The sequence below is a fragment of the Tenrec ecaudatus genome, chromosome 16 (genome assembly GCF_050624435.1).
Source record: "Tenrec ecaudatus isolate mTenEca1 chromosome 16, mTenEca1.hap1, whole genome shotgun sequence".
NCBI lineage: Eukaryota > Metazoa > Chordata > Mammalia > Afrosoricida > Tenrecidae > Tenrec > Tenrec ecaudatus.
In genome coordinates, this window is record NC_134545.1 from 5256111 (window position 1) to 5283474 (window position 27364).

General features: G+C 41.5%; 1 protein-coding gene across 3 annotated transcripts in view; it reads left to right on the forward strand.

Annotated features, from left to right (window-relative positions):
• Positions 1–27364, forward strand: part of SBNO1 (strawberry notch homolog 1) — a 57723-nt gene that overhangs the window by 7246 nt on the left and 23113 nt on the right. The window contains exons 2-15 of one of the 3 annotated variants that reach the window (XM_075534603.1): positions 2618–2746; positions 3247–3348; positions 5071–5383; positions 8226–8323; positions 11635–11731; positions 16209–16369; positions 17123–17256; positions 17408–17498; positions 18755–18916; positions 19927–20062; positions 20162–20267; positions 20394–20547; positions 20927–21109; positions 21949–22046. In XM_075534603.1, the coding sequence (XP_075390718.1) occupies positions 2618–2746; positions 3247–3348; positions 5071–5383; positions 8226–8323; positions 11635–11731; positions 16209–16369; positions 17123–17256; positions 17408–17498; positions 18755–18916; positions 19927–20062; positions 20162–20267; positions 20394–20547; positions 20927–21109; positions 21949–22046 (1964 nt within the window). The remainder of the gene's footprint in view (positions 1–2617; positions 2747–3246; positions 3349–5070; positions 5384–8225; positions 8324–11634; positions 11732–16208; positions 16370–17122; positions 17257–17407; positions 17499–18754; positions 18917–19926; positions 20063–20161; positions 20268–20393; positions 20548–20926; positions 21110–21948; positions 22047–27364) is intronic. The other 2 variants (XM_075534601.1, XM_075534602.1) reach the window with 2 other exon arrangements.

Consider the following 27364-nt stretch of genomic DNA (forward strand, 5'->3'; position numbering starts at 1 on the left):
GCAGTTCCCACACTGTGTCTCCAGTGCTGTCTGTTGTAGGGCTATGGGTCAGGGAGGGACGTCTCCTCATACAGCTCTTAAAACAATCCATCCATCCATTGTGTCAAGCACATTTGTCCATATGTTGCCATCATTTTTGAAACATTCTATTTCAGCCCTTAGTGTTGGCTCCTCAAAGAAATTTTTTTAAGACATGCATTTTCTATTGAGCCTTTGGTGTCAGCTCCCCACCCTCAGTAAAATCTTTTAAATTATTATCTTATTAAAGAAAATATCTCTTTTCAAGATACTTTGAAAGAAGATTATGTTAACTCTTTTAGGTCATACTTAATTTAGAGGGTCTTACATTCCTGTGGATGACTTTTGCATTGCTCATTGATTGTGTTATTTATAACCATTTGGAACCTTTTCTTGTATGTATATCCAAAAGTGTCTCCTTCGAATTTCTCCCTTCCACGATGATAGTTTTGTATTTTTTATGCTGATTGTGTGCTTATACTTCTGAGTACGACTACAAAAGGATTTTGTGTACATCAGGAGTAGTGGACCCTTGACTTTCAAGGGTCCTGTTGTCTGTAGCTAGGGTGCCACTGGCTTAAAACATTAGTTTCAAATGTAAACAAATAATTTCTAATATTTTTGGGTGGGTGGGGGCTTCTTTACATTTTTTCCAGGATTCTTTGAATCTGGATCTGCAGTTTTGTAGGAGGTTTGTTTGCAAAGATCATTATTTCCATTGAAATATTTTTAAAGCCCTGGTGTAAGTCTTAGGTCTTTTGTAAAGTACGGTCAACAATGTGTATTGCAAAGAGGGATTCATAGGGTGACATGGCTCCAGTTTATTCTTCGTAAGATTTCCATTTGCTGTTTAATCGTCTGACCCTCCCTCCTACTTAATGTCCGGTTGTTATTTTGAAATCAAATGTGGAAACTTCGTGGATTACCAATATCAACTTTTTGATACACGTTTTGGAAAGGGAGTTTGGAACTAGGTATGCCAGTCTCCTTCCACTGTTGATCTGGGTGACTCCGGCTAAGTCTGTTTATCTTTTTAAGCATCCAGCTCACAGCTAAGATTATGAGAAGACTGATCTCACTCAGAACTGTGTGGACCTCAATATGGGAGTGTATATGGAGAGCGGAGTGCGGTCAGTGCTGTAAACAGTACTTCGGCACTGCCAGTTCCCTGTCTGCTGATTTGTTTTCTTCTTCAGTCTTCTATTCCTCGGCCAGATTATGGGAAATTTCCTTTGGGCTCTCTAGCCTTCCCTTAATCTCCGTACTGGATGTCTCTGATGTATCCTTAAAGTTACTCATGTTTTCAGTTAGAACTTTTACTTAAGTGGTAAATGTATGCAAAACGGCTCTCAAAAAGGATTTCTCTGTAATATATGCTTGAATCGAAAGCAGTGGTTATTTTACGGTGGGTGTCATTGTCACAATCTTCTTGATTAACATTCTTTTTGTAGGATATCATAAAGCAGTGGCATATTTAATTCTATGACATAGTTCACAAAGAATTAGCTTAGGTGAAAACTACTGTATATTTGGAACATGAAGTTGGTTTTCTAGGAGGTGGGGTGGGGGGAGAGGATGTGTGGACAGATTTCCTAAAAGTATGTTTACATACAGGGATTTCAACAAATTTGTTGACAATTAAATTTTATTTCCTTTTCCTTTAGCTGAATGTTGACCATCAACTCATTTTTTCTATGGCATTGGTTCATATTCTTTCCATTCTGGGTTTGTATTTAAACCAATGCATATGGATTCTCCCTCTAAATGTTCTGGAATGCCTACTATCATCTTTTTCTACATTCTACTTTTATAACACACTGTCTCCTGGCCTGCTGGGAGCAACTCTATACACTGTCTACCTGCAGTCTTCTTCTCTGCTAAGCTTGTTTGCCCCACTGCTGTTGGAGTAATTGCTAAGAAATCGCAAATTTGAATAACTCAAACTGTCTGCAAACTCTAGTTGTCCCCCATGACCCATAGGATTAAGCTGCAGTGATGCACTGATTTATGTGTTGGGCTGATAACTGCAAGGTCAGCAGTTCGAAACCACCAGCTGCTCCATGAGAGAAAGATGAGGCATTCTACTCCTGTAAAGAACTACCTTTGGGAAAAATGCAGAGGCAGTTCTGCTTTGCCTATAGATCGACTATGAGTCAGAATTGACTCGATGGTAGTGAGTTGGTTTGAGAACATGTATACAAGGCTGTGGGTGATGGCTTCCTCATATCTTGCCTTTTCCTGTCTGATCCTCAGACTTCTGCCATGTTGAATAACTCTTAAATGTAGTTCTTAAGAGTGCTGACTTTACTCATATCCGTAAGGTTGCATCTGTCCAGAGTACCCTGGTCTACTTTATGCTTTTGTCACCTTTGGATTCTCTGCACAGACCACATGTAGCATTTCTTGTTCTGTCCTCATAATACTTTGTAGACAGGTGCTCCCTCTTACATCCATCTTACTGGGACTCCTTCCTTCTGGTTTAGCACATAGCAGGTTCTGAATAAATGGGTCGAGGAGAATATGTTAATTTCTGTTTAGAAGAGAGCTAATGTGAGACATTGTAAGTTTTATGTATTAATGTTTATACTTTGCTCTATAGATGGAACCGGGGCAAGATTTACTGCTTGCTGCTTTGAGTGAGAGTGGAATTAGTCCACATGACCTCTGTGACATCGATGGTGGCGATGTGGGCCTTGTCACTCCAACGCCTATACCCCCAGTTCATCAGGTAAGTGTTTACCACAGCCCCTGTAGAGAGTAACCTTTTCTTGATTTGTAATTTTCACATACAAAATGGAGGTTTACTAAGCCTTAATTTCAAGTATTTGCGTGAATGTAATTTTTACTTTGAGGATTTGTCTTCTTTCATGAGGTGTTGAAAATCTGGATGCTATTTTCTGTGTCAATATTGTTCTATAGGTCTAATAAAAGCTGGCTTGTATAGTATAGGTTCTTAACTGGAGCCTAGCTGGTCTCCTGACTAGCTGTCTTTTTACTTTGTGGGGACAGTCTCTGTGGCTTCAATATACATATTCTCTGAAAGCAAAAAATCAGAATCTGACATGGGCATTGCTGCTTGTCAACACTTTCAGCTTGGAAAGACCGTTACTTTATACTCAGTGACTTTACATTCAGTTTGCTTATAAGGCTTGACATTTGTTGTTTTAGTAAGATGCACGCAATCTTTCAAAACCACTCACCGCCGTCATTCTTCATTTCTGTCTGCAGTCAGTGCCATTTGCTTTAGAACTAGGACTAGAGACTGAAGCGGCACTTCCTGTTAAACCAGAGCCAGAGACGGTACCTACGCCAACACAGTTAAATGTTAGGGTAAGAATGACGGAGATGGTATCACTACTAACACTCTAGGATGGCACAGGCGGCCCTCAGCTCAATGCAGTGTTTAAAGAAGTGGAAGGTTTGTGGTAACCCTGAGCCCAGCAGGCTTGATTGTGTCATTTTTACAAAAGTGTGCACTAGATTTGTGTCCCATAATGTCATCCTCACATTTCAAACTTTTTCATCATGCTCTTGCACACTTAAGAGACTATCAAATCCCAAATGAAACATACTTACTGAGTCTATGCAACCTTCTAGGACAGTCTAGAACTTGTTTCCTACAGTTTCTGAGGCTGTACATCTTATTAGGAGAAGAAAGCCTTGTCTCTCTCATGTGGAGCGGTTGTTGGCTTTGAAAAACTGGTCTTCATGTTAGTGGTCCATGTACAACCCACTGAGCCCCCAGGACTCCGTAACAGATGCCAACTCACTGCAATCGAGTTGATTCTGACACAGAGATCTTATATAGGTTTCCAAGGCTTCACAAATGCTTCTGGGGACAAGGCAGCTGATGGATTTGAACTGTAGACCTTTAAGATTAGCAGTCCAATTCCATGATAGTACCAGCAGGGCTTGTAAACATGAATTATGTGCACTGGAAAATATTAAAAAAGTATTGCTGTGATCTAGAATTGGCACTTTAAATCTTTGAGGTCTGCCTTTAGTAAGTACTTTTCAAAGTGAAATTGTTGGGTTTTTTTTAATATCACTAGTTCTAATTTTTGCTGCCTCTTTCCTAATATTCTACTCTTCCCTCCTACTTGGTAAAATGTTTCTTTGACTCTGGATAAATAAAACAAAAGATAAATAGGAAAGCTAAGTAGAACAAAATATAATTTTTTAACCCCTGAATCACTTCGGACTTGTAGCAGCCCTTCATAGGGTTTCTGGGACTGTTCATGTGTACAGGACAGACATCCTCATCTTTTTCCCATGAAGTGATCGTGGGTGTGTGGTTAGCAATCAAAGCCAGGCCCCTTAACTTAAACCTTGGTGGCATATAGTTAGTGTATCAACGAACTAAAAGTGTGATAATATGTAATATGTTCCTATTGAGTATTGTGTTTATATGTGATAGATCATACTAATTTAAGGAGTCATGTAGAAACTTTGAGGAGGAAAAGTTGTACAAATAGATTTAAGCATGTAACAGATAACTCAGCTGTATTTGTAATCATAGAGACTTGTTATCCTCAAACTTTTAACTTCTTTGCTTTTGCTTGTTTAAGGTAAATGCTGTGTAGCTTTGCTTACAAGCATGTGTACATGTATTACTAACTTTTCTAGTTTCCCTGGCAGTCTCTGTCATTACGATCTGACGGCACTGCAGAGTGCTGGAAAAAGAGCATAGAGAGCCCCCAGGAAGCCCAGACCCAGGGAGGTTAAGAATCAGATTGGCTGTGGTTTGTCTGCTTGGCAGTGCTGGGATCATAGACTGTTTTCGTTCTAGTCTTGTTTGTATAGGCACAGCCGCCACACATCACAGTTTGTTAAGGACAATCCATCGTAATGCTTGCTATCCCTGCTGCTTGCTTAAAGTGGCATCTCACTAGTATACTTCATCGCAGTGTTTACCATCAATTAAATAGAGTGAATTTCTTAATCATTAACAGTGACATACACAAATAGGCAAGAATGAAAGTCAGTTTTAGGCGATCGCTGCCTTAAAGAAGGCATTCCTCGGTGGTATAATGTGCCCATTTTCTATTCTAGCAGCAACCTCCATCTACTACAACATTTGTGCTGAACCAAATAAATCAACTTCCGACCTTGGGATCTACGATTGTAATGACTAAATCACCACCTGTAACAACTAACAGGCAGACGATCACTTTGACAAAGTTTATCCAGACCACTGCAAACACTCGCCCTTCAGTTTCAGCCCCTGCTGTCCGAAATGCCGTTCCCTCTGCACCTTCAAAGGACCAGGTGCAACTGAAGGATCTACTGAAAAACAACAGTCTGAATGAGCTCATGAAACTGAAGCCCCCTGCTAATATCGCTCAGCCCGTTGCAACAGCAGCTAGTAAGTCAATCTGCTTTCGTTTCTGTAGTACTCCAACAAGACTTTGCCTGCCACTTCCAACACAGATCGCTTCAGGGCCAGGGGGTGGGGGTGGGGGCACACACAGGCGGACATGTTTAGGATATCCCAGGGGCTGTGCAGGAAAGAAGGTATCTTATCTGCAACTCTTTGTACCCGTACTGTGCATGCAATTCAGGGAGAGTAAGCATTCTGAAGGCTTGGATAAAGCCACCTTGGCATCATGCCATCTTCTCCAGATCATGTTTTCTCAGTTCTTTAAATCAGCGCTTTTCAAATTTTAAGGCATTTGAAGTATCTGGGGAGTTTGTTGAAAAGTTGCATTCAATAGCTTTGGGGGTGATGTTTGCATGTACACTGCTAGCAGGGTACTGGGGAGCTGCTTCTGCTGGTCCTTGGACTGTCCCTGTGGCAGTGCTTTGTGAGGCTGCCTTATGCTAGTACTATCGTTTGACTTGTCATTGATTTTATGGCTTATGGATTGTCATCTTTTTAGTAAGAGTCTCTTAAAATACATACTTATTCTAAAGTAATGTGTATTTTTTGTGAAGCATGTGCATCGGAGTTTTTTTTCCTAAATAACTTTATTGAGGTATAAATCACATGCCATACAATTCACATTTTTAAAGTGTAAAGTTGAGTAGTTTTACTATATTCAAACTTTGTAACAATCATTACTCCGTATATTTAAGGATAGATAATATAAAGGGGACGATACTGATGTGTGAATGCTCCCTTTAAGGAGTTCATTTATGCACAGAGTGGATTTTAGAGTTGATCTTCCTGAGTGGCCTTTTTGAGGCTGTGCCTTCAACAAATGTGTACTGAATGCTGTTCGTGTGATGCGCTGCTGTGGGTGTGAAGGCTGGGCTGGGGAGCAAGAGTGCCATATCTACTGCCGTGGAGATGGCATTCTAATGGAGAGTAAACACGTGAGTAAAGTACATAGCCTGCCAGGGAGAGAGAGACACTCTGGGAAGAAGTATAACACACGGAGGCCATGGGGCAGGAAGGATCAGGGGAAGCTTTAGTATTCCCCGTGCCAAGGTGATTTCTAAGGGATGGGAATAGAATTAATCAGGTGGTTTGTTCTGTTTGTCTTTGGCTATTTTACACCTTAATAGCTTAGCTTTACCTTTAGAACCTGAAAGCTGAACTCTGTACTAAATCAAAGATAATTTGCATTACCATTCTTTTTACAGCATCCTGGCAGTGGGAACCATTGGAGGTACTGGGCTTATCCTTACTTCTAACCTGAGCTGACCTGTTGATAGTTTCAGCTCTGTGGATGCAAGGCATATTCCTGATGATTTATTCAAGTACATACATACATAAAACAAAAAAACCAAACTCATCAAGTTGATACTGACTCCTAGCTTCCTAGGGTAGAACTACCTCTGTGAGTTTCTGAAACTGTTTTTTCTCCTGTGGAGTAGCTGATGGTTTTGAACTGCTGACCTTGCAGCTAGTTAGCAACCCAGTGCATTAACCACTACACTGGCAGTACTCCCGGGGATGCGGTGAAGGATATTGAATAGACAATTTCATCTTCTGATGTGCTGCTGCCCTCTCCCCATTGTGGGTGATAACTTTTAATAACTAATATTTTAAAAAATCCAACACACGGCTGTTGAGTCATTACCAACTCATAGTGACCCTCTATAGGGTTTGTGAGGCTATAAACCTTTACGGAAGCAGACAGCCTTAACTTGTCTGCTTTGAGTCCATAACATTGCCCTGTATGTCTGTAGTTGTACCCTCAAGGTCATTTTCCTGAACTAACTGCAACTTGGCAGAGAGATGCCAGTTAGGAAATCATTTTGGCTGTCTCAGTCCATTTTTATGATTCTTATGAGAATGGTTTTTTGGGTTTTTTTCTTTTTGTTCTAGAGAGCAGAACTGTGACCCTGACCTAACTGAGGTGCTGGGCTGCGTCTGGAATGGCTCCCAGGGGATTTTTGAGTGCTCGGTGGTTAGAGGAAGCGGCGTTTTATTAGGATCTGTGGCCTTAATGAGGAGCAAGCCTGCCATTTTTATTTGAGTGTCTTTCCCCCTTCCTCTGATACAGCTAGTCCATTTTGCTTTTGAGATTTGGATTCTAGCATTCCATTGCTATATTTTTAAATAATTTGAAAACCACTGTCGAAAACAACAGGGTTTGTTGTTTGGATTTTTATTCTGAAGAAGGGAAAGGAGAAACATACAGTTCTAAATTTAGTTTTCTTTTTGGCCCCCCCACCCCCCACAAAAAAATCACTTTTTTTTTTTTTTGCTTACCAGGTTAAGTATCCTTAAATTAGGTATGTTGAGTGTCTTTTGAGAACATGAAGTTTTGCTATTAATTAGCTCTTCAAGTGAAGTGTCCCAAAGTAGTGCTTTTTTTCTTCAGTTCTTGTTTGTATGTTTGTATTGGACTATCTGGTTCTGTTACAGGTGCCTCAGTGCTTTAATGTTTTTCATACACCTTTTTTTAATTTAAAGAGGACCTTCATCAAGTCTTAAACAGGGCGAGGACAAGCTGTCTAACTACAGGGTCACATGCAGATGAGAGGGAGGCTATGCACGAGGTCATAATGGTGTCTGAGGGTTTGCTGAGATACAAAGCTGTAAAAAGGACATGGGCGGTCAAAGAAAACTCACAAAAATATGGTTGGTGATTATGTTACTTGAATGTTTTCATGCTTATTTTTAATTTTAAGATGGTGTGATGGGCAAATGGGTGCTCTTTGATTTGTGAAGGTGGGCAAGCTTATAACTTAAGAAACAACTGGAAGAAAAGTTATGATTTTGTTCTAAAGTGTAAACTGATTCTTTTCCTCCTCAGCTGATGTAAGCAATGGTACAGTAAAGAAAGATTCTTCTAATAAAGAAGTAGCAAGAATATGGATAAATGACATGAAAATGAGCTTTTCTCCGACCATGGTGAGTTTCAGAAAACTCGGCCTGTAATTTTGCATGGAACTAAAAGTACCGTGAAACAACCCTTAGGAAACTTTTCTAGGTAAGCCACTCGGCTGCTTAAGCTGAGGGATCAAGCAAGCATTAAACCTCACTGGGTAAACTGATGCGGACTACACAAAGCACATTGAGGTTAGGTGGGATGCAACTGTGCAATGCTGACATCTGTTTATTGTGACACAATGATCAGAAATAAGCCAAAACAGCATGGAGTTAATCATAAATACTTAGTAGTTCTTTGTTTAATGTAGGGTCTACAATGTCATTGTGTATTTTTTAATCTATATCAAATCATTTTATTGGGGGCTTGTACAACTCATCACAATCCACATACACATCCATTGTGTCAAGCACTTTTGTACATTTGTTTCCCTCATTTACTCAAAACATTTGCTTTCTACTTGAGCCCCTGGTATTTGCTCCTCATTGTTTCCTTCCTCCCCTCCTCCATGAACCCTTGGTAATTTATAAATTATTATTTTATCATATCTTACACCATCTGACTCCCTTCCTCTAGGGAGGAGGTTATACGTAGATCCTTGTATTCTGTTACCCCTTTCTCCCTCACCTTCCCTCCACCCTCCCAGTATTGCCACTCTCACCACTGGTTCTCATGGGTTCATCTGTTCAGGATTCTCTGCGTTTTCCAGTTCCTATCTGTAGCAGTGTACATTCTCTGGTCAAGCGGATTTGTAAGGTAGAATTGGGATCATGATAGTGGGGGAGGAGGAAGCATTCAAGAACTAGAGGAAAATTGTATGTTTCATCATTGCTACACTGCACCCTGACTGGCTTGTCTCCTCCCCGCAACCCTTCTGCAAGGTCATGTCCAATTGCCCACAGATCGGCCTTGGGTCCCTACTCTGCACACACACACCCATCACAATGTCATTGTGTATTTCTAAGTTCTTTTGAGGTCTCTGGGACCCAGAATAGCCTGGGTAGATATGATTTTATGGAAGTATAAGACTGCTTTGGTTTTGAATATGGAGAGACTTTTAGAAAATAGCATTTTAGGGAGAGAGCTGATACATGGGCACAGAGGTGGGGACTGCTGCTCAGGTGACAAAAGCCAGGATACTTTGCCTAGAGAACATGTTAGAACGATAGATCCTGGTTCTGTTAAGATAGCAGGATTGAACAACTTTGGACTTAGTATGTCATTCATGAGCAGTCTTAGGAGAGTGGCCTGGTCGAGATTTTGGATGGATAGGGGTGGGGGTGGGGGGCTGTAAGATGGACAGAGTAGAAGTTGAGTAAATAATACAGAAGAGATGTGAGAAGAGGCTAAACTTGGGTGTTTGTAAAGGGGACTGCTAAAGGGTGAAGCTTTGGGAAGGCATTAAGATAGGCCTGCACAGAACCATCTTGAAGGCTTGCCAGGACGTGGAGCCTGGAGGCTGCATGTTCTGTAAGAGCCTCTCACACTGAAGTTGTACGCAGGGGAAGAGAAGTCCGGTGCTGCCAGTGCCCAGCTGATGTGATACTTGTGTGCTGAACTGCTTTGGGAGTTGTATTTTTGGAGACATTTTTCTTCAAGCACCATAATATTTCAGGAACCTTGCAAAAGTTAGTGGGAAAATAGAATAAAAAGGGGATTTTCCACAAACTTTCTGAAGAGAACGCATATTGTGTTGGTCTTCTCAGTCCAGCCCACGAAATTAAACTCTTGCCCTGTACTGTGCCAAAACTCTGTGTTGTCCTTGAAGTTAGGAAATGACTGTCAGGAATTGCCAACTGGCAACCTAAATCAGGCGATGGGTCTGTTTTGTTCAACATGAACAGTATTTTGAAAAATCTTGATTTTTGTTGCTAATACATAGAAGCCGTGATATCCAGAGTGTCTTAAAAAAAAAAAAAAGCTCCTCAAACAATAAATTAAAAAAAAAAAAAGCTCCTGATAACCATATTTCCTACCTCTTAAAACCTGACTAGAACTGACTTTGATCCTGATCCCATTTATCACAGCCTCTTACCCCCAATGTCTGCTGGACCCACAGACGAGAATCAGGTGCTGCTTTGCATCCTGCTGATTTCACCCACTTAGAAATCACTACCTGGGTGGTTTCTAGATTGTGAGAGACTCTGGTGTTCCAAGCTGAGCCAGATGTTCCTGGTGGGCTAAGAAGGGCAAGAAGGTCAGAGCGGGACAGAGAAGGGTAGTCATCTTAGGGCAGCATTCCATGTGGATGAGGGAAATAGGAGGATAGGTTAGAGTGGGGGGATCGAAACGTCTAGTCCTTTGTCCAAGGGTGCCCAATTGAGTTGTGGCTGAATTGGGATTTCCAGTCCCATTTTACCTCTAGTTTTCTGGAGTTGCGGATCTTGTCTTAGGGTAATTATGATAAGACTCTGACCTTGTCAGGGCTGCTGTTGCCTTTCTACATGTATGGAGCATTTGTACAGCTTCTTCTGTTCTGGACTCCTAGCTCGGTGAGAGGAGTCCAGTTTGCATTTGCCAGTCTTCCTTTCTCTAGACTCTTCCATGAAGAAGACTCGCCAGGAGCTTTTTAAAAATGGGTTTCTGGTAGTGAAAACCTGTGCAACATCTTTTCTTATTTTTAAAATGTTATTTCAGCCAACTACGAAGTTTGACCTTTTTAAGAGTGATGGAGAAATATAACGGAGCATATGAGTTTGGTGACTATTCACTCAGTTTTTCCTGCTTTGTCTGGACAGACTGAATTTATTCCTGTGTTTTAGGTATAATTTTGCCTCCAAGTTTTGGTCTTTAACATGCTGAAATCTATACATGATTGCTGAAGCAGTGTTGGTAAAAATGACCCCTTGAATTCCAGTGTTGTTTGGAATTTGGGCTTTAGGATTGGTGGGAAGGAAAACAGACAGATGGGGAGGGGCACTCAGCAAGGAGAACTCTGTGAAACCTGGCTTATGGGGTTTGCTGATGAGGTTAACCCACCTTTTCTCATAGCTTGATGTTGGCGATCCTGGGGTTGCAGTCACCCTGACTGTAGAGAGTTTTGGATGTCAGACAGGATTGGGCAGTATTAAAGGGGAAAGTAGCTGAAGATGGTGGTGGCTGCGGGCAGAAAGTGGAGCCCTCAAAGAAGAGAGTTATGTCTGGGTACTCTGTGCTTGCAATGGACAAAGGAGGGCCTGCACATGTGACCTAGGATACCAGGACGTGTTGAAGTGGTCTGTCACTTCCCAGATTCAAGATTTGGGGTTGTGCCAACATAAGAGTTACTCTGGGTTTGGGCTCTCAACCTGTGGTCTCTGGATTTGGGGTCCATTCTGCTCTTTCTGTGTTTTAGAAAGTCCCTGTTGTAAAAGAAGATGATGAACCGGAGGAGGAAGATGAAGAAGAAATGGGTCACGCGGAAACCTATGCAGAATATATGCCAATAAAATGTATGTATGTGTGTGGTGTGGGATTTAGCAAAATGAATGTAAACCTCCCTGCCCCACACACTCCCCTGCCCCACATGGATGGTATACACTATTACAAATGAGGGGGTTTCTGAGATTTCATGGCGGAAACTCAGGATTTTAACAATATGAATCTTGTGATTTTTTTAAAAATCAGGTAATGCGTTTAACAATATTTCATTGAAAGTTTTATCTCTTCTCCACCCTCCCTCCCTCTGCTCCCCAGGACTTTAGAACTCTTTTAAACGGAGATTAACCTGTTTAGATTTTGTTCTGTTTCAAGTTCATTTTGTTCCAATGAGAAATGCTTCTAAAATCTTAGTGAATTATAGATGTGTGAATAATGAATGTATCTTTTTTCCCCAAAATTTTTTATTAGGAGCGATTACAGATATCATAACCATTCCATTTACTCACATTTAACAGTATTGTATAATTGCTACTATAATCGATTTCAAAACATTTTCTTCATTGACCTTCTTATCAGATCCTGTTGACCCTTCCCTTACCATACCCCAGCTCCTCCCCAGGAAACTACATTCTACTTTTTGTCTCCGTAGTTTGTCAGTCCTGGATTTTATATACAGAGAAACAAAAAACAAAACAAAAAAATTTCAAGAGGGCTACCCACAATGACAAAAATACATCAGCGACAAACCCCTAAATGAAGGGAGTGGGGAGATAGGACAAAGAAAACCAGATCTAGTCCAAACTGTATTAGAGTAGGTGATCAATGACAAGGTTTTTTAACTGTTCACGTTTATCATTTTGATCTCCTATAGTCCCATCTCCTTTACTCTGTTTATTAATCAGTTTATTCCCATCCCTCAGTATGGATAGAAGTTGAAATCACCAAAGGCTTATATCCTGTGTAGATCTTGAAAATGTATTTTGGGCGTCAACAGTCACCCGTAGCCTTCTGCAAACTAGAATCTCACAATTTAATCTCTGTTACTATTTTCTCCTTCGGCTTTGGATTATATCATTTATAATCCTTGAGTCATGGATGTTGGTGTGCTTCTTCCATCTGATAGCTGGGCACCATCTAATTTCTTCACCACACTTTGTTGTTAAAACACCCATATCTTCTGTGTTCCCTTCATGAGGGTGAGTATCAAGCAGGGCCATGTTGTAAGAATGAATTGTTTTTAAATTGGAGCTAGGATTAAGTGTGAGCTCCAAATCCATTCCTGGATTTAAGTTTTAGTATCTGCCTCTGCTCCCTGTATAGAGACCTCCTTGTTATTTTATGGTTGAGAATGTTAGCAATCATTTCGCTGAAGAGTAAGGATCTTGTGTTAATAGTGTCATTGATTAGCCTATGGTTCTAATTTTTAAAACAGTGTTGAAAGAGGGAGATTGAACCAGTGTAGGCTAACTTGCATCGCAATAATTGCATTCGTTACTCACTTATATAGAATAAATCCTTACATGACTGGGCTTAATTTACACAGACAATGGGAGTAGGTTGTCAGGCAAAATTTATAATATTATTCACTGACAATGTCAATCACAGCTCTGCCAGAGTAATACATATCTTAATACACTAAGTAGGCCATTGATGTGCTAAGTCAGTGTTGGTCTGCCTACCAACAATTCAATACTCTCGGTGCAACTGTTCCGCTACTTCACACACCATGTAATTTCAGTCTTAAGTTCATGGATTACAGGTGTGTTTGAGGTAGAGTCTAGTTCATCTAGTGGAATTTCTACCTTGAATCCTTCTGTTATGGCCTTTGGATCATGTAGTGCCCCTTGAAGATCCAGAATTTAATGCCCCAGTGTTCTAAGGCACTTGGCCAGGATCCCCAGCGGGCATACAGAAACTGGGGCCAAAGTGCCTTTTAGGTGCATATCTTAAAAGTGTTCCTAGTAATTCATACATACACAAGTTTTTCCCCTTTTTTTCTGCAGACAGGCTTGTACTTGTCTTCTCCCAGATGTGTCTGCTCCGTTTCCTTCTCCTGACTTGACGCTCTCCCATCAGTATCCCTCATCTCTCTGATGAGGATGTCTACCTGCCCGGGAGGGTCTCATCATAGCTTCACATGATAGCCAGTAATTCAGTGGTTCTCAACCTGTGGGTTGCGATTCCTTTGGGGTTTGAACAACCCTTTCACAGGGGTTGTCCGATTCCTAACAGCAAAATTACAGTTATGAAATAGCAACAAAAATAATTTTATGGTTAGGGGTCACTACAACATGAGAAAAGGGTCGCGACATTAGGAAGGTTGAGAACCACTGCACTAGAGATTCTCAATCAAAGTGACCTTCAAGATACACCCTTAGAAAGGATGGTGCATGGTGCATTGTCACCAGTCAGGGTCTACCAGGCTGTCTGGACACCCTGGCCAGTAGACTGGATGGCCCTGCAAACCTGAGCGTGTGCCTGTCCTGTTGCTTGTCCCTACAGCAGTGGACTCAATACAGTAGTTGCCCTTTTGAGATTATCCTTCCATGTCATGAGGTGTGTTTAATGGCAACAGAATGTATAACTATATACCAAAATAAAACTCCTTGCTATTGAGTCAGTGCTGACTTGTAGCAAACCCCCTGTGTGTTTCCAAGACTGTGACAGTTTATGGGAATAGAAAGCCCAGTCTTTTTCCGAAGGAACTGCTGGTGGTTTCAAACGGCCAACCATCTAGATCACAACCCAACTCATAACCACCACACCACTGGGCTCTATACTTTAAGCTTATCTAAAACAATTTTTATCAAAATTAGCACCTTAAACCTGAAACAACTTGTGCTGTTTGAAGCCATTGTTCCTCACTTAAACTTTCTGCCTTTTGTATAAGCACTAAGTTTTATTTATTTTAGTTATAAATTAATAGTTTTTTAGTCTTAGTGAAAAATTTTCTTATATGGGAGCAATCAAATTAACTATATGCCTAGAATTAGGGAGTCCTGGTGGTGTAGTGGATTATGCATAGGGCCGCTAATCACAAGACCAGCAGTTCAAAACCTATCAGCTTTCTTTTAGGCAAAAGGTGAAATTTTCTACTCCCATTAAGATTGATAGTCTTGGAAACCCACAGGGGCAGTTATACTCTAAAGGCCCTATAAGGTTGCTGTGCATTGAAATCAACTCAGTGGTGTCGACTTTGGTTTTAATGCCTGGCGTTTTTGTCATTTGTACGCCCGAAAGGTCTCTGTAAGAAGGCACAGATAGTAAGTAGCATTTAAAAGTTAAAATGTTTGTTTCCCAACTGTGTATGACCCTCAAGCTCCCATATATTTTGGTTATTTAAAGTGATTGGTAGGTGGAGAGCAAATGTTTTGAGAATGATGAGGGTAACGAATGTACAAATGTGCTTTATACAATCGATGTGTGTATGGATTGTGATAAGAGTTGTATGAACCCCTAATAAAATGATTTTTTTAAAAGAAACCTCAGAAGACACTCTACTCAGACACAAATGGGGTCTCTTGAGTCAACAGGAAGCAGTAACTGGTATAAAAAGAGAAATTCAAGGGCTCAATTAGAGAACGTAATGTTTAGAAAATGATGATGTCAACATATGTACAAATATGCTTGATACAATTGATGAATGGAATGTTAGAGCCCCAATAAAATAATTTTTAAAAAACAACAACAAAATTAAGTGAATGGTAGGATGTAGTAGTTGAAATTTGATTACGCTATTCCCTCCCTACTCCTATAAGTCAAAGAAGTATTTTCACAGAACTGAGTTTATCCAAGGCCCTTTATCCTAAAAGCCAGCCGATTCCATCCTTTACTGATTTTGTAAATAAAACATTATTGGAACTTAGCTTGCCCATTTATTGTCTGGCTGCATAGGGGCTTTTATAGTGCATGCTGTTTCACTGAATTAAGAAAATAATTCAAATAATTCCTGTATCTAGGATTTTGATCTGTAGGAGAATCAGAATGTACAGATGAGCTTTTACACAATTGATGTGTGTATGGATTGTGCTAAGAGTTGTATGAGCCCCTAATAAAACGTTTTTAAAAAAAATCATAATAGGAATAAAGTTGATGTTTTTTGTATCCACCCTTTTTACATAGATTGCATTGTACTTTTTAAAATCGCTTTATTGGGAGCTCACACTCAATACATCAGTTGTATTACCACATTTGTACATACGTTTCCATCATTTTCAAAGCATTTTTTTTCTACTTGGTATCAGCTCCTTTCCTCCTCTCCCCGATCCTTTTTTAAGACAATGCATAGGTGGTAAATTTATCACCTTAAACTTTATGAATAGTGACTGTTTTGTGGAAGTAGAAATCCTCATCTTTTTCTTGTAGTGCAGCTGGTCTTTTGCCACCCAGACTCCTCTATATGTGACATTTTTTATAGCATACCACGAGAATATAGTTAATTCACGGATCACATTTTTTTTGTCATAGAAAGAAAAATACTGTATCTTGTAATAAAGTCAAGGGAAAGTTACTTAAAATAACACTGGATACATTTAATTTTTCATTTAGTAAAAATTGGTCTACGTCATCCTGATGCTGTTGTGGAAACTAGCTCTTTATCCAGCGTTACTCCTCCAGATGTTTGGTACAAAACATCCATATCTGAAGAAACCGTTGATAATGGCTGGTTATCAGCATTACAACTTGAAGCAATTACATATGCTGCCCAGGTAGGCAGAAACATTTCAAATTTACCATACTTGCACTGCAGTCTTTATCATTTCATCTAAGTCTATGCAAAATAGTCTATTTAAGTCAAAATTAGTTGCCTTTGCATGAACAACTTGTGAAAGCTTCCTAAAAGTTTTAAGGATTGAAAATAAAGGAAGACCACATGACTGAAGAATGTACTTCTGGAGAAATGTCATGCATTGTAATTCACGGGGTGAGAAATACCTAAATCCTTTGATCTCACAAGTTTAAGCCTGAACATTTATTCCATAAAACCATTCTATAGGAACATATGTAAGGATAAGGATATTTGTTGGCAGTTTTTCTCCAGTGGGTGGAAACTAGAAAGATTTGCGTGCCCACACCTTTGGGGAGTTGTTTGAACGCGTTGTGCTGTTACTGTTACATGCTGTGCTGCAGCCTTCCAAGACAGTGTGAACTGGACTTCTCTCCATTGTCCTCTTAGGATAGCCAGCCAACCACCCCTCACATCTACCTGGTGTGGACTGTAGTATTTGGCACGGTGAAAGTGACTGGTGTTAGACTAGTACGCTCACGAGTGATGGAAACGGCACATCGTTTGTATATTGTACCACAGCAAACGTTTTTGTAGTATTTGATTATTTAGGCGCCAGAAAAAGACATAGAATTTTCTATCTTTGCATGTTGCTATAAAAATAATGTTTGCATATTCTTAAAGCATTGTTCAGAAGACCGGTGACAAAATACATGAAAGATGCTTTCTTTTTCAGCAACATGAAACATTCTTACCAAATGGAGACCGAGCTGGCTTCTTAATAGGGGATGGTGCTGGTGTGGGGAAGGGGCGGACCATTGCCGGCATCATCTATGAGAATTACCTGCTGAGTAGAAAAAGAGCACTCTGGTAAGGGGAGCGTCTTTTTGTGATAACCACCTCTGCTTCTGTGCAGTGGGTTTGCGCGAGTTGGTCAGGTTTTTTCTGAAATGTTAAGATTTGTCTTTATTCCCAAATTGTGCTAGAAGGATGGAATTCTTACCTATTTTTTTGGTGACAGGTTCAGTGTCTCAAATGACTTAAAGTATGATGCAGAAAGAGACTTGCGGGATATTGGTGCAAAGAACATTTTGGTCCACTCATTAAATAAGGTATGGAGACATTCTCTTCAGTTGGTCCCTCAGTAAGTACTGATTCATCTGCGATCTGGAAATGGTCGTAGTTGCTGCCTCAGGGTGATTAATTGTGAGTGAGGCTAGAAGGAGTTACTCCATTAAAAATAGGTACCTTTTGGTTGTGCCTGCATTTACCATGTGTCACTCAAGCGAGAGGAAGTGCTTCTATAAGCAGCACACAGTCATCCTGGTCCCTGTCAGCTTTATTTTACTTTTGCCTCTGAAATAATTTCAGTCAGGTAAATCAGTTAAACTCACCGGTGTGCCTGGAAGTGGTGCAGTCTTATGCATCGTTCACATGCAGAGATCTGGGTGGTGCTTTGGGGAGTGGTTTAGAGATAGCTGTCTGCAGTCCACAGACATAGGACCAGTCCTTGAGCTTGTGTTCAGATGAGCAGTAGCGAAGTATATGCATCTCAGTAAAAACAAAATGTGCACAAGCTGTTGAGATCTGCTTTGCTTTGTAAACTTTCACCTAAAAAGAGTTTACTGTGATGAGAATCTTAATATTCACTTGGCAAGTCTTTATTTTGAGCCCTTTGGTACCCAGGGCCCCTGCAGATGACTCCCCACGACCCCTTTTGCATGAAGGGTAAATTGGTTTTTACTGGGACTCTTGGGCGGGCCAGTGTGGCTGGATCTTTTGTGCTGTTTTGGGCATGAGCTCTTGAGTGAGTTGGTAGTTATAGTGCATGTTTTGCGTCATCACAAACTGTTAAAGACCTAAGAACATGTAAATTGCACGTGTGCATGCTCTGAAAAAGAACACCTCATCTATTAATCGTGTTATTGCTAACTCCCGCAGCATGGAGTTATGAAGACTCGCTCTGAGTAGGTGCATAATAAATGCTTCTAGATAGAATAGTGTGCCCCTTCACCCTGTTTTCAAATAGCTGAGTTTGTCAAAATTTGCATCTTTTTTGGGTTGTAGATTTTTTTTTTAATTGGGTTACTACGAGTCAGTTTACTTGAGAATAAATTGACTCGTAAGATTTTTTTTTTGTTTCGTTTTGAGACTTTGATATAGTGAAAGCTGGCTTTCACTATAAATAGGTATAAGTAGACATGACAGAGAAATTTAGTCAATAATTTTAGCAGATTTTTTTATTTTTCAAGAAGCCTACCAAGGACCAAGCAGGTTTAAACAAAGTTCTCGCTGTAGAAGCTTTTCTGTTGCATTGGAAACATTTAAGAAAGTCATGTTCATGAAATTCTTCTATTTTCTGTTTCAGTTTAAATATGGAAAAATTTCTTCTAAACACAATGGCAGTGTCAAAAAGGGTGTCATCTTTGCTACCTATTCTTCCCTTATTGGCGAAAGTCAGTCCGGTGGCAAATACAAAACTCGCTTAAAACAACTACTACATTGGTGCGGAGATGACTTCGATGGAGTTGTATCCTTTGCAGCAAATGTATTTGAGAAGGATTTTTAGAAAATCATTTAAATAAACTTTGGGAAAGCAGAACTCTTGAAATTAAACAAATGTCTAAGCTGAGATTTTTAATGATTACAGAAGGACAGTGGGAAATTGATTCTATCCTATCACTATCAACACAAATAAGAACTTGCCACAGTCATGCTGGTTCCACTGAGTAAGCAATCCTGTACGTACGAGAAGTAGAAGGGCCCGGGCCCCCTCGTACTGTCTCATATTTCTATTTCCCCTACAAAGCAACTGGCCTTTGGAATAAAAGCTAAGTGCTTGGCCACCGCACCTGCAAGGCTTCTTAGGACCTCCGTAGGCCTTTAGGGGATACATTGCTGACATAGTAAGATACTAAAGGTAAGCAGAATGGTGAATGCCATACTCCTTTATTGAGGACTCACAGCGAACACGAGAAGACTTAAAGGGAAGGAGAATGATTGCATTGGTGCTTGCCAAAGTGCCTTCACAGATAACTGGCACCAGGGTTTGCTGTCCTGGCCCAGGCAAAAGCTACCCAAGTGTGTGATGTGTCCCTTCTACCGAGAGTTGCCACATTGGCTTGCGTGGTGGGAAGTTCGTGGGACAGTGCGCTGGGCCCTCTTCTCTGTCCTAACGAACCATTCCACTTCTAGTTTAAGGCCCACCAAGCTCAGTCAGTGCTCTGGGCCAAGAAAAGGGAAGTAGGGCAAGGACAAGCACCCAGAAGACCTCCTTGGCTGTTTTTACTAAGCTTAGTGAAAATAATTTGAGACAAATAGAGCAAAATGTTTCAACTCTGACAAAACTGAGGTTTGGATGATGGGTGTGTTGTTTTGTCAAGTTGATTCTTAGGGATTGTTAGCAGCTGGATGCCTCTCAGCACTCTTGGATATTCCAAAGCCACCCCTCCTCAGAACTTGGATGTGTTTCCAACCCCTCAGGGAAGTAAAAGTGACCACTTCCTGAAAGTTGGCATTTCCGTAACTCGTTTCATGCAGATTGTGTTTGATGAGTGTCATAAAGCAAAGAATTTATGTCCTGTTGGGTCTTCAAAGCCGACTAAGACAGGTCTGGCAGTCTTGGAGCTTCAGAATAAACTGCCAAAAGCCAGGGTTGTGTATGCCAGTGCTACTGGTAAGTAAGTGACAGTCATGTGTCTGTCTGTTCAGGAGGGGCATTTCAAGATGACTTGAGCCAGAATGTTTCATCTTGGGACTTTCTCCCCACCCCCAGGTGCATCTGAGCCTCGCAACATGGCCTATATGAACCGACTTGGAATATGGGGTGAAGGGACCCCTTTTAGGGAATTCAGTGATTTTATTCAAGCAGTAGAGCGGAGGTAATGCTCTTTCTGGCCCTCCCTGTTTCTAATGGTAGTTTAAAGATGCTTTTGATCAGTCTGCCTCACTATGCGTGAGCCCTACCATGTTTAATGATAGTCTTTCTGTGTTTTAATTTTATTCAGAGGTGTTGGTGCCATGGAAATTGTTGCTATGGATATGAAGCTCAGAGGGATGTACATTGCTCGGCAGCTCAGCTTTACTGGAGTGACCTTCAAAATTGAGGAAGTTCTTCTCTCTCAGAGCTATGTCAAAATGTATAACAAAGCAGTCAAGCTGGTGAGAGTGGTTTTTTCATTCCTTGTTCCTTTAATGTACCCAATCATACCTGTGAGGCAGTTTCATCCCATGCGAAGTCTTCAGACTACCTTTCTGATAGTGGAACTCGTGTCATTTTGAACAGTGCTTTCCAGGCTTCCATTGTGTTAAAGTAATTGATAGAAAGTACCATTTATTTCAGGTGCATCATTTTTAACATCACAATGGACCTGTGTTTCTGAAAAAGGCCAACTCAGTTAATATTGCTCTTTTCTACAGTTGCCCTATTACATTAAAGTTAAAGCTTTAGTTGTGCACTTGACATTATTGTAGTTAAGTGTCCTATTTTGTTAGCTCCCATTCATAGATAAACCATATAAACATGCTTTTGCCTCTGCAGTGGGTGATTGCCAGAGAGCGATTTCAGCAAGCCGCAGATCTGATTGATGCTGAGCAGCGGATGAAGAAATCCATGTGGGGCCAGTTCTGGTCTGCACACCAGAGGTTTTTCAAATACTTGTGTATAGCATCCAAAGTTAAACGGGTTGTGCAGCTGGCTCGCGAAGAAATCAAGAATGGGAAAGTAAGTTGTTGAAGAGGATATTAACAGAGATATTCTTGGGTGGATTTTTCTCTCCGAGCGTTGAGGCATTCTCTCTCTAAAGCCTGGACTTTCTAAACGATACCTGTAAAAGTAATAATGTAATCAGACTGTTTTGGGGGAAAGGACTTTAAAAATGGCACTGCATTTACCTATAGGGAACTTATATAAAGCAAAATATGAAGAAGTAAACAATTGTATAGTTTTACCGTCCATAGATGTAACCGCTAATAATACCTGGAAGTTTAGTTTTTTCTTTAATTTAAACTGCCATATATACTGGAGTATAAGCCGACCCGAATATTAGCCGAGGCACCTAATTTTACTACAAAAACTGCATTAAAAATGTGCTGAAAAACTCGGATTATACATGAGTATGTGGTATTTGGATCACAAAATTATGTCAACTTCATGAAGCTTCAGGTTTTTTTCCTGCTATAATCCTTTTCCCCAGCTGGAAAGATATTTCAAGGAGTGGGTAAGGGAGGGAAGATAGAGTCTATCTTGTTGGCCAGTGTTAATTTGGGTGGAATGGAAGATAGCAGTCCGCACAGTGGGAGAAGAACATTCAAGGAGCCAGTGAAGGATAAGCGGGCTTTGTTTGATGAGTAGTTTAAATTGTTGAATCAAGGTTGATGATGTGAAATGCAAACCTCTCACCTAATACTAGAATAAAAAATTGGGGGGAAATATTTTGTCATTCCCTGCACTCAACCGAGAATATTTAATTTTCTAGTGTATGTGCGCGTAACCTTTGATCCCAAATTTCACTCCTAGGTGTTTATGTGACTTACCACTCTTGTGCTTCCTCTTTGCTTTAGTGTGTCGTCATTGGCCTGCAGTCTACTGGAGAAGCCCGGACATTAGAAGCCCTGGAAGAGGGTGGAGGAGAATTGAATGATTTTGTTTCAACTGCCAAGTAATGTGTTTTGGTTTTGAAATTTTACTGGAAAATTGACTTTAGCTAGCAACAAACCTTGCCCTGTGCCTCTGTAACTTTTCAGAGATCACCCTCTTGGTGTCTCTAGTCTACCCTCTTAACTGTTCCGGGATGCGATGCCATTGGTTGGAAACCAGGAGCAAGGGACCTCACAGTCCTCTGTGGCTAAGTGTTTTTATTGGGTTAATATTAGTGGGTTACACAGGTTGTGAGCAAGTGCTACTTGTAAAACGCCATTATCCGGAAGAGCAGACACCGTTTGGCCTAGTCATAGAGCCTAATAAAGACTTGAAATATTTATGAGCTTTGCAGGAAGCCTTTTAAAAAATGTCATCTTCCCCCGCCGCCGCCCCCCCCCCAATGTCTTTTTTTTTTTTTTAATTATTTTTTATTTTTATTTATTTTTTTTTTTTGACTTTTTCCCCTTACTTTTATTTATAAAGAGCACAACTCTGCTAGACGCAGACACAAACACACACTCCGAGCCCACGGGAATAACAACGAGAGCATGGGGGAAAGCTTACGTAACGCCAGTCTAGGAACCCAGACTCCCAAATTATTGGGGCTGATACAATTCTTTTCACAGTTCATACATATACATACATCAATTGTATAAAGCACATCTGTACAGTCTTTGCCCTAATCATTTTTTTCTCCTCTTTTCTTCATTTACATTTTATTAGGGACTCCAACAACTCTTACCACAATCCATACATATACATACATCAATTGTATAAAGCACACCCATACATTCCCTGTCCCAATCATTCTCAAGGCATTTGCTCTTCACTTAAGCCCCTTGCATCAGGTCCTCTTTTTTTTTCCCCCCCTCCCTCCCTTTTCCCCCCTCCCTCATATGCCCTTGGTAATTTATACCTCGTTATTTTGTCATATCTTGCCCTATTCGGGGTCTCCCTTCCCCCCTTCTCTGCTGTCCCTCTCCCAGGGAAGAGGTCACATGTGGCTCCTTGTAATCAGTTCCCCCTTTCCAACCCACTCACCCTCCACTCTCCCAGCATCGTCCCTCACGCCCTTGGTCCTGGAGGTATCATCCACCCTGGATTCCCTGTATCTCCAACCCTCATATGTACCAGTGCACAGCCTCTGTCCTATCCAGCCCTGCAAGGTAGAATTCGGATCATGGTAGTTGGGGGGAGGAAGCATCCAGGATCTGGGGGAAAGCTGTGTTCTTCATCGATACTACCTCACACCCTAATTAACCCATCTCCTTTCCTAAGCCCCTCTATGAGGGGATCTCCATTGGCCGACACTTGGGCCTTGGGTCTCCACTCTGCACTTCCCCCTTCATTTAATATAATATATATATACGCATACATATATACATATACACATATATACACATACATACACACACTTATATCTTTTTTTTTTTTTTTTGCATGATGCCTTATATCTGGTCCCTTGGGCACCTCGTGATCGCACTGGCCGGTGTGCTTCTTCCATGTGGGCTTATTTGTTTCTGAGCGAGATGGCCGCTTGTTCACCTTCAAGCCTTTAAGACCCCAAACACTATCTCTTTTGATAGCCGGGCACCATCAGCTTTCTTCACCACATTTGCTTGTGCACCCATTTGTCTTCAGCGATCCTATCATGGAGGTGTGCAGTCAATGATATGATTTTTTGTTCTTTGATGCCTGGTAACTGATCCCTTTGGGACCACTCGATCCCACAGGCTGGTGTGTTCTTCCATGTGGACTTTGTTGCTTCTGAGCTAGATGGCCGCTTGTTTATCTTCAAGCCTTTAAGACCCCAGTCACTATCTCTTTTGATAGCCGGGCACCATCAGCTTTCTTCACCACATTTACTTGTTCACCCATTTTGGCTCCAGCTGTTGTGTCGGGAGAGTGAGCATCATAGAGTTCCAATTTAATAAAAGAAGGTATTCATGCATAGAGGGAGTGTTTGAGTAGAGGCCCAAGGTCCTTCCGCCACCTTAATACTTGACCTATAAATATAGACACAAAGATCTATTTCCCCAACCTCCTATATATATTTGCATGTACATGTCTTTGTCTAGACCTCCATGAATGCCCTTTGACTCCTAGCTCTTTCCTCCATCTCCCTTGACCTTCCTCCTGCCCTACTACCATGCTTCATTGCCACCTGGGCTAGAGTATACCTCTTCTCTAAGCAACCTTACCCTTGATCATTTCCCACCAGGCCTGCCACTCCCCCTTCTCTACCCTTTGGGGTCCCATGTTTTTCCCTTGTCCCTGGGTTTGTTAACACCACTTCCTTACCCCCCCCCACCCCCCACCCCAAGTCCCCCCGGAACTGTCGGTCCCGTTGTTTTTCATCCAGATAGTTCATCCAGCCTGTCCTATTCAGACAGACCTGTGGAGTCACTAACATGCACGAAAACTAGACAGAGGAACACAAAGCAACAGTATACAACCAGACAACAAAACAACCAAAACAAACCACTGAAAAAGAACAGAACAAAACAGTTCACAAGAGAAATGCTTGTAGTTAGTTCAGGGATCTTTGCTGGCCCTTAGGAGCGTTTTCCAGTCCAGTCTGTTGGGGCACCACGCCCTGGCCCCAAAGTCCACTTTCAGCATTCCCTGGGGACCTTGCCACTCCATTCCCTTGCTGTTCCGCTGCATTCCCCCAGTGCATTGCCTCGGTGTGGTGGGATTAGGTCAGGTGCAATTCCCACACTGTGTCTCCGGTGCTGTCCCCTGTATCGCCCTTAGTCACTGAGGGGCATCATGTCTCATAGTAGGGCCAGCCATGTTGTTCTCTCTGTGGACTGGCTGCTCTACTCAGGAACATCATCATCACGGCCTGGTGGGCCAGGCTGTGCTCCACTCTCTCCTCCTGCCCCTTCATCTGCTCCCGTGTGCTCTGATCAAATATGTCCATCTCCCATAGCTGCAGGGTCAATGTCGTCCTTTGGAACAAGTTCTTTTCGGGGGAGGGGCAGGAATCCACTTAATTTATGGTGCTGGGGCCTGCCTCCCAGACCTCTCCACCGGTTCCGTCCTCCACGCCGGGATATTGCATTCACACCTTGCGACACTGGGTTGAAGTCTGGTCCCACTTTCCCTGTGGAGATATAAGCCATACCCTCCCCTTGGGTGGATTAATGCCCCATTTCTGTCATGCTGATTGTACTTACCTCAGAGGACTCTTGTTGTACCTGTCCCTTTGGGACTGACTTACCTCGCTTAGCATAATTCCTTCCAGCTCTTCCCATGAAATAACGTGTTTCATGTGCTCATCGGTGCTTTTTAGTGCTGCATAATACTCCATTGTGTGTGTGTGCCAAAGTTTGCTAATCCACTCGTCTATCGATGGAAACTTAGGCTGTTTCCAAGTCTTTGCTATTGTGAATTGTGCCGCAATAAACATTGGAGCGCATATGACTGGTCGTGTTTTATTTGCTGCTTCAACCGGGTATATGCCCAGTAGAGGGATGGCTGGGTCGTAGGGTAGATCAATTTCCATTTTCTTTAGGTATCGCCAGATTGCTTTCCACAGTGTCTGTACAAATCTGCACGACCACCAGCAGTGGAGGAGGGTTCCTATTTCACCACAGCCCCTCCAACACTTGTGGCTCTCTGATTTACTGATCTGGGCTAGCCTCAGGGGTGTTAGGTGGTATCTCATGGTTGTTTTGATTTGCATTTCTCTTATGGCAAGGGACTTCGAGCACTTTCTCATATATTTATTGGCCATATTGATCTCCTCTCTAGTGAAAGTTCTTCTCATTTCTTTTGCCCACTTCCTTAGGGGGTTAACTGTTTTCCTCTTTTTGCAGGTCATGATGGTGTTGTAGATTTTAGTAATGAGCCCTTTGTCTGACGTGTCATTACTAAAAATCTTCTCCCAGTCTGTGGGTTGCCTTGTCACCCTCTTGGCAAAGTCTTTCGAGGTGCACAGGTGTTTTATTCTTATTAGATCCCATTTGTCGATTTCCAGATCACCTGTGTGTGTCCCCTTCCCTGTTGCAGTGAGCCTATGTGCTCCCTGGGCCAGTGCTCTGAGATTAGTCCCGATTCCCTCCTTAATGGTCCTGATGGTTTGGGGTTTGACTTCTAGATCTGTGATCCACCTTGAGTGTATTCTTGTGCATGGGGTGAGGTAGGCGTCTTGTTTCAACTTTCTACATGTGGATATCCATTGTTTCCAGCACCACTTATTAAAGAGGGCATCTGCTTCCCACTTGACGTTTTTGGGACCCTTGTCGAAGATCAGTTGTCTATATGCTGATGATTTTACTCCTGGGCTTTCTATTCTTTTCCACTGGTCTGAGTGTCTATCATTGTGCCAGTACCATGCTGTTTTGACCACTGTAGCTGTGTAGTAGGCATTAAAATCAGGCAGGGCGAGTCCTCCAATTGTGTCCTTCTTCTTGAGGAGTTCTCTGCTAATTCTGGGTTTCTTCCCTCTCCATATGAAGTTGGTGGTCAGTTTTTCCAATTCTTTGAAGAAGGTTGATGGTAATTGGATTGGTATAGCATTGAACTTGTAGAGTGCTTTAGGAAGAACTGTCATCTTTACTATGTTCAGCCTACCTAACCATGAGCAGGGGAGCTTCATCCATTTGTGAAGGTCACTTTTGGTTTCCTGTAATAGGGTTTTATAATTATGCTTATATAGGTCTTTAGTATTTTTTGTTAAGTATATTCCTAGGTATTTCAGTTTGTTCTTGGCTACTGTGAAGGGTACTTCCCTCTTAATCGCCTCTTCCATGGCCCTGTCCGATGTGTATAGAAACCCTACTGACTTCTGTTTATTGATCTTGTATCCTGCTACCCTTCCGTATTCCTCTATTGCTGTAAGTATTCCAACTGTGGAGTTTTGGGGGTCTTCAATGTATAAGATCATGTCATCTGCAAATAACGATAGTTTCACCTCCTCCTCTCCCAACTGGATCCCTTTGATGTCCTTCCGCTGTCTTATGTTGTTAGCCAGGACCTCCAAAACGATATTGAATAGAAGAACCCCCCAATGTCTTTTTAAAAAAAATATTTTATTCGGGGCTCATACAACTCTTATCACAATCCATACGTATACATACATCAATTGTATAAAGCACATCTGCACATTCCCTGCCCCAATTATTCTCAAAGCATTTGCTCTCCACTGACCCCCTAATGTCTTAAGTTGTTTTTTTTCCAAGTATGTTTGTCTAAAGAGTCTATTTTAACTCTTAGTAAAAGCAGCAAATTAGCTTTTGCCTCTATCCTGTTGCACACCTCAGGACATGTGTTTAGGTGGCTCCCTTGGAAACTGCTCTGAAAAGCCAGACATTCACCTGCTAGTTTGTC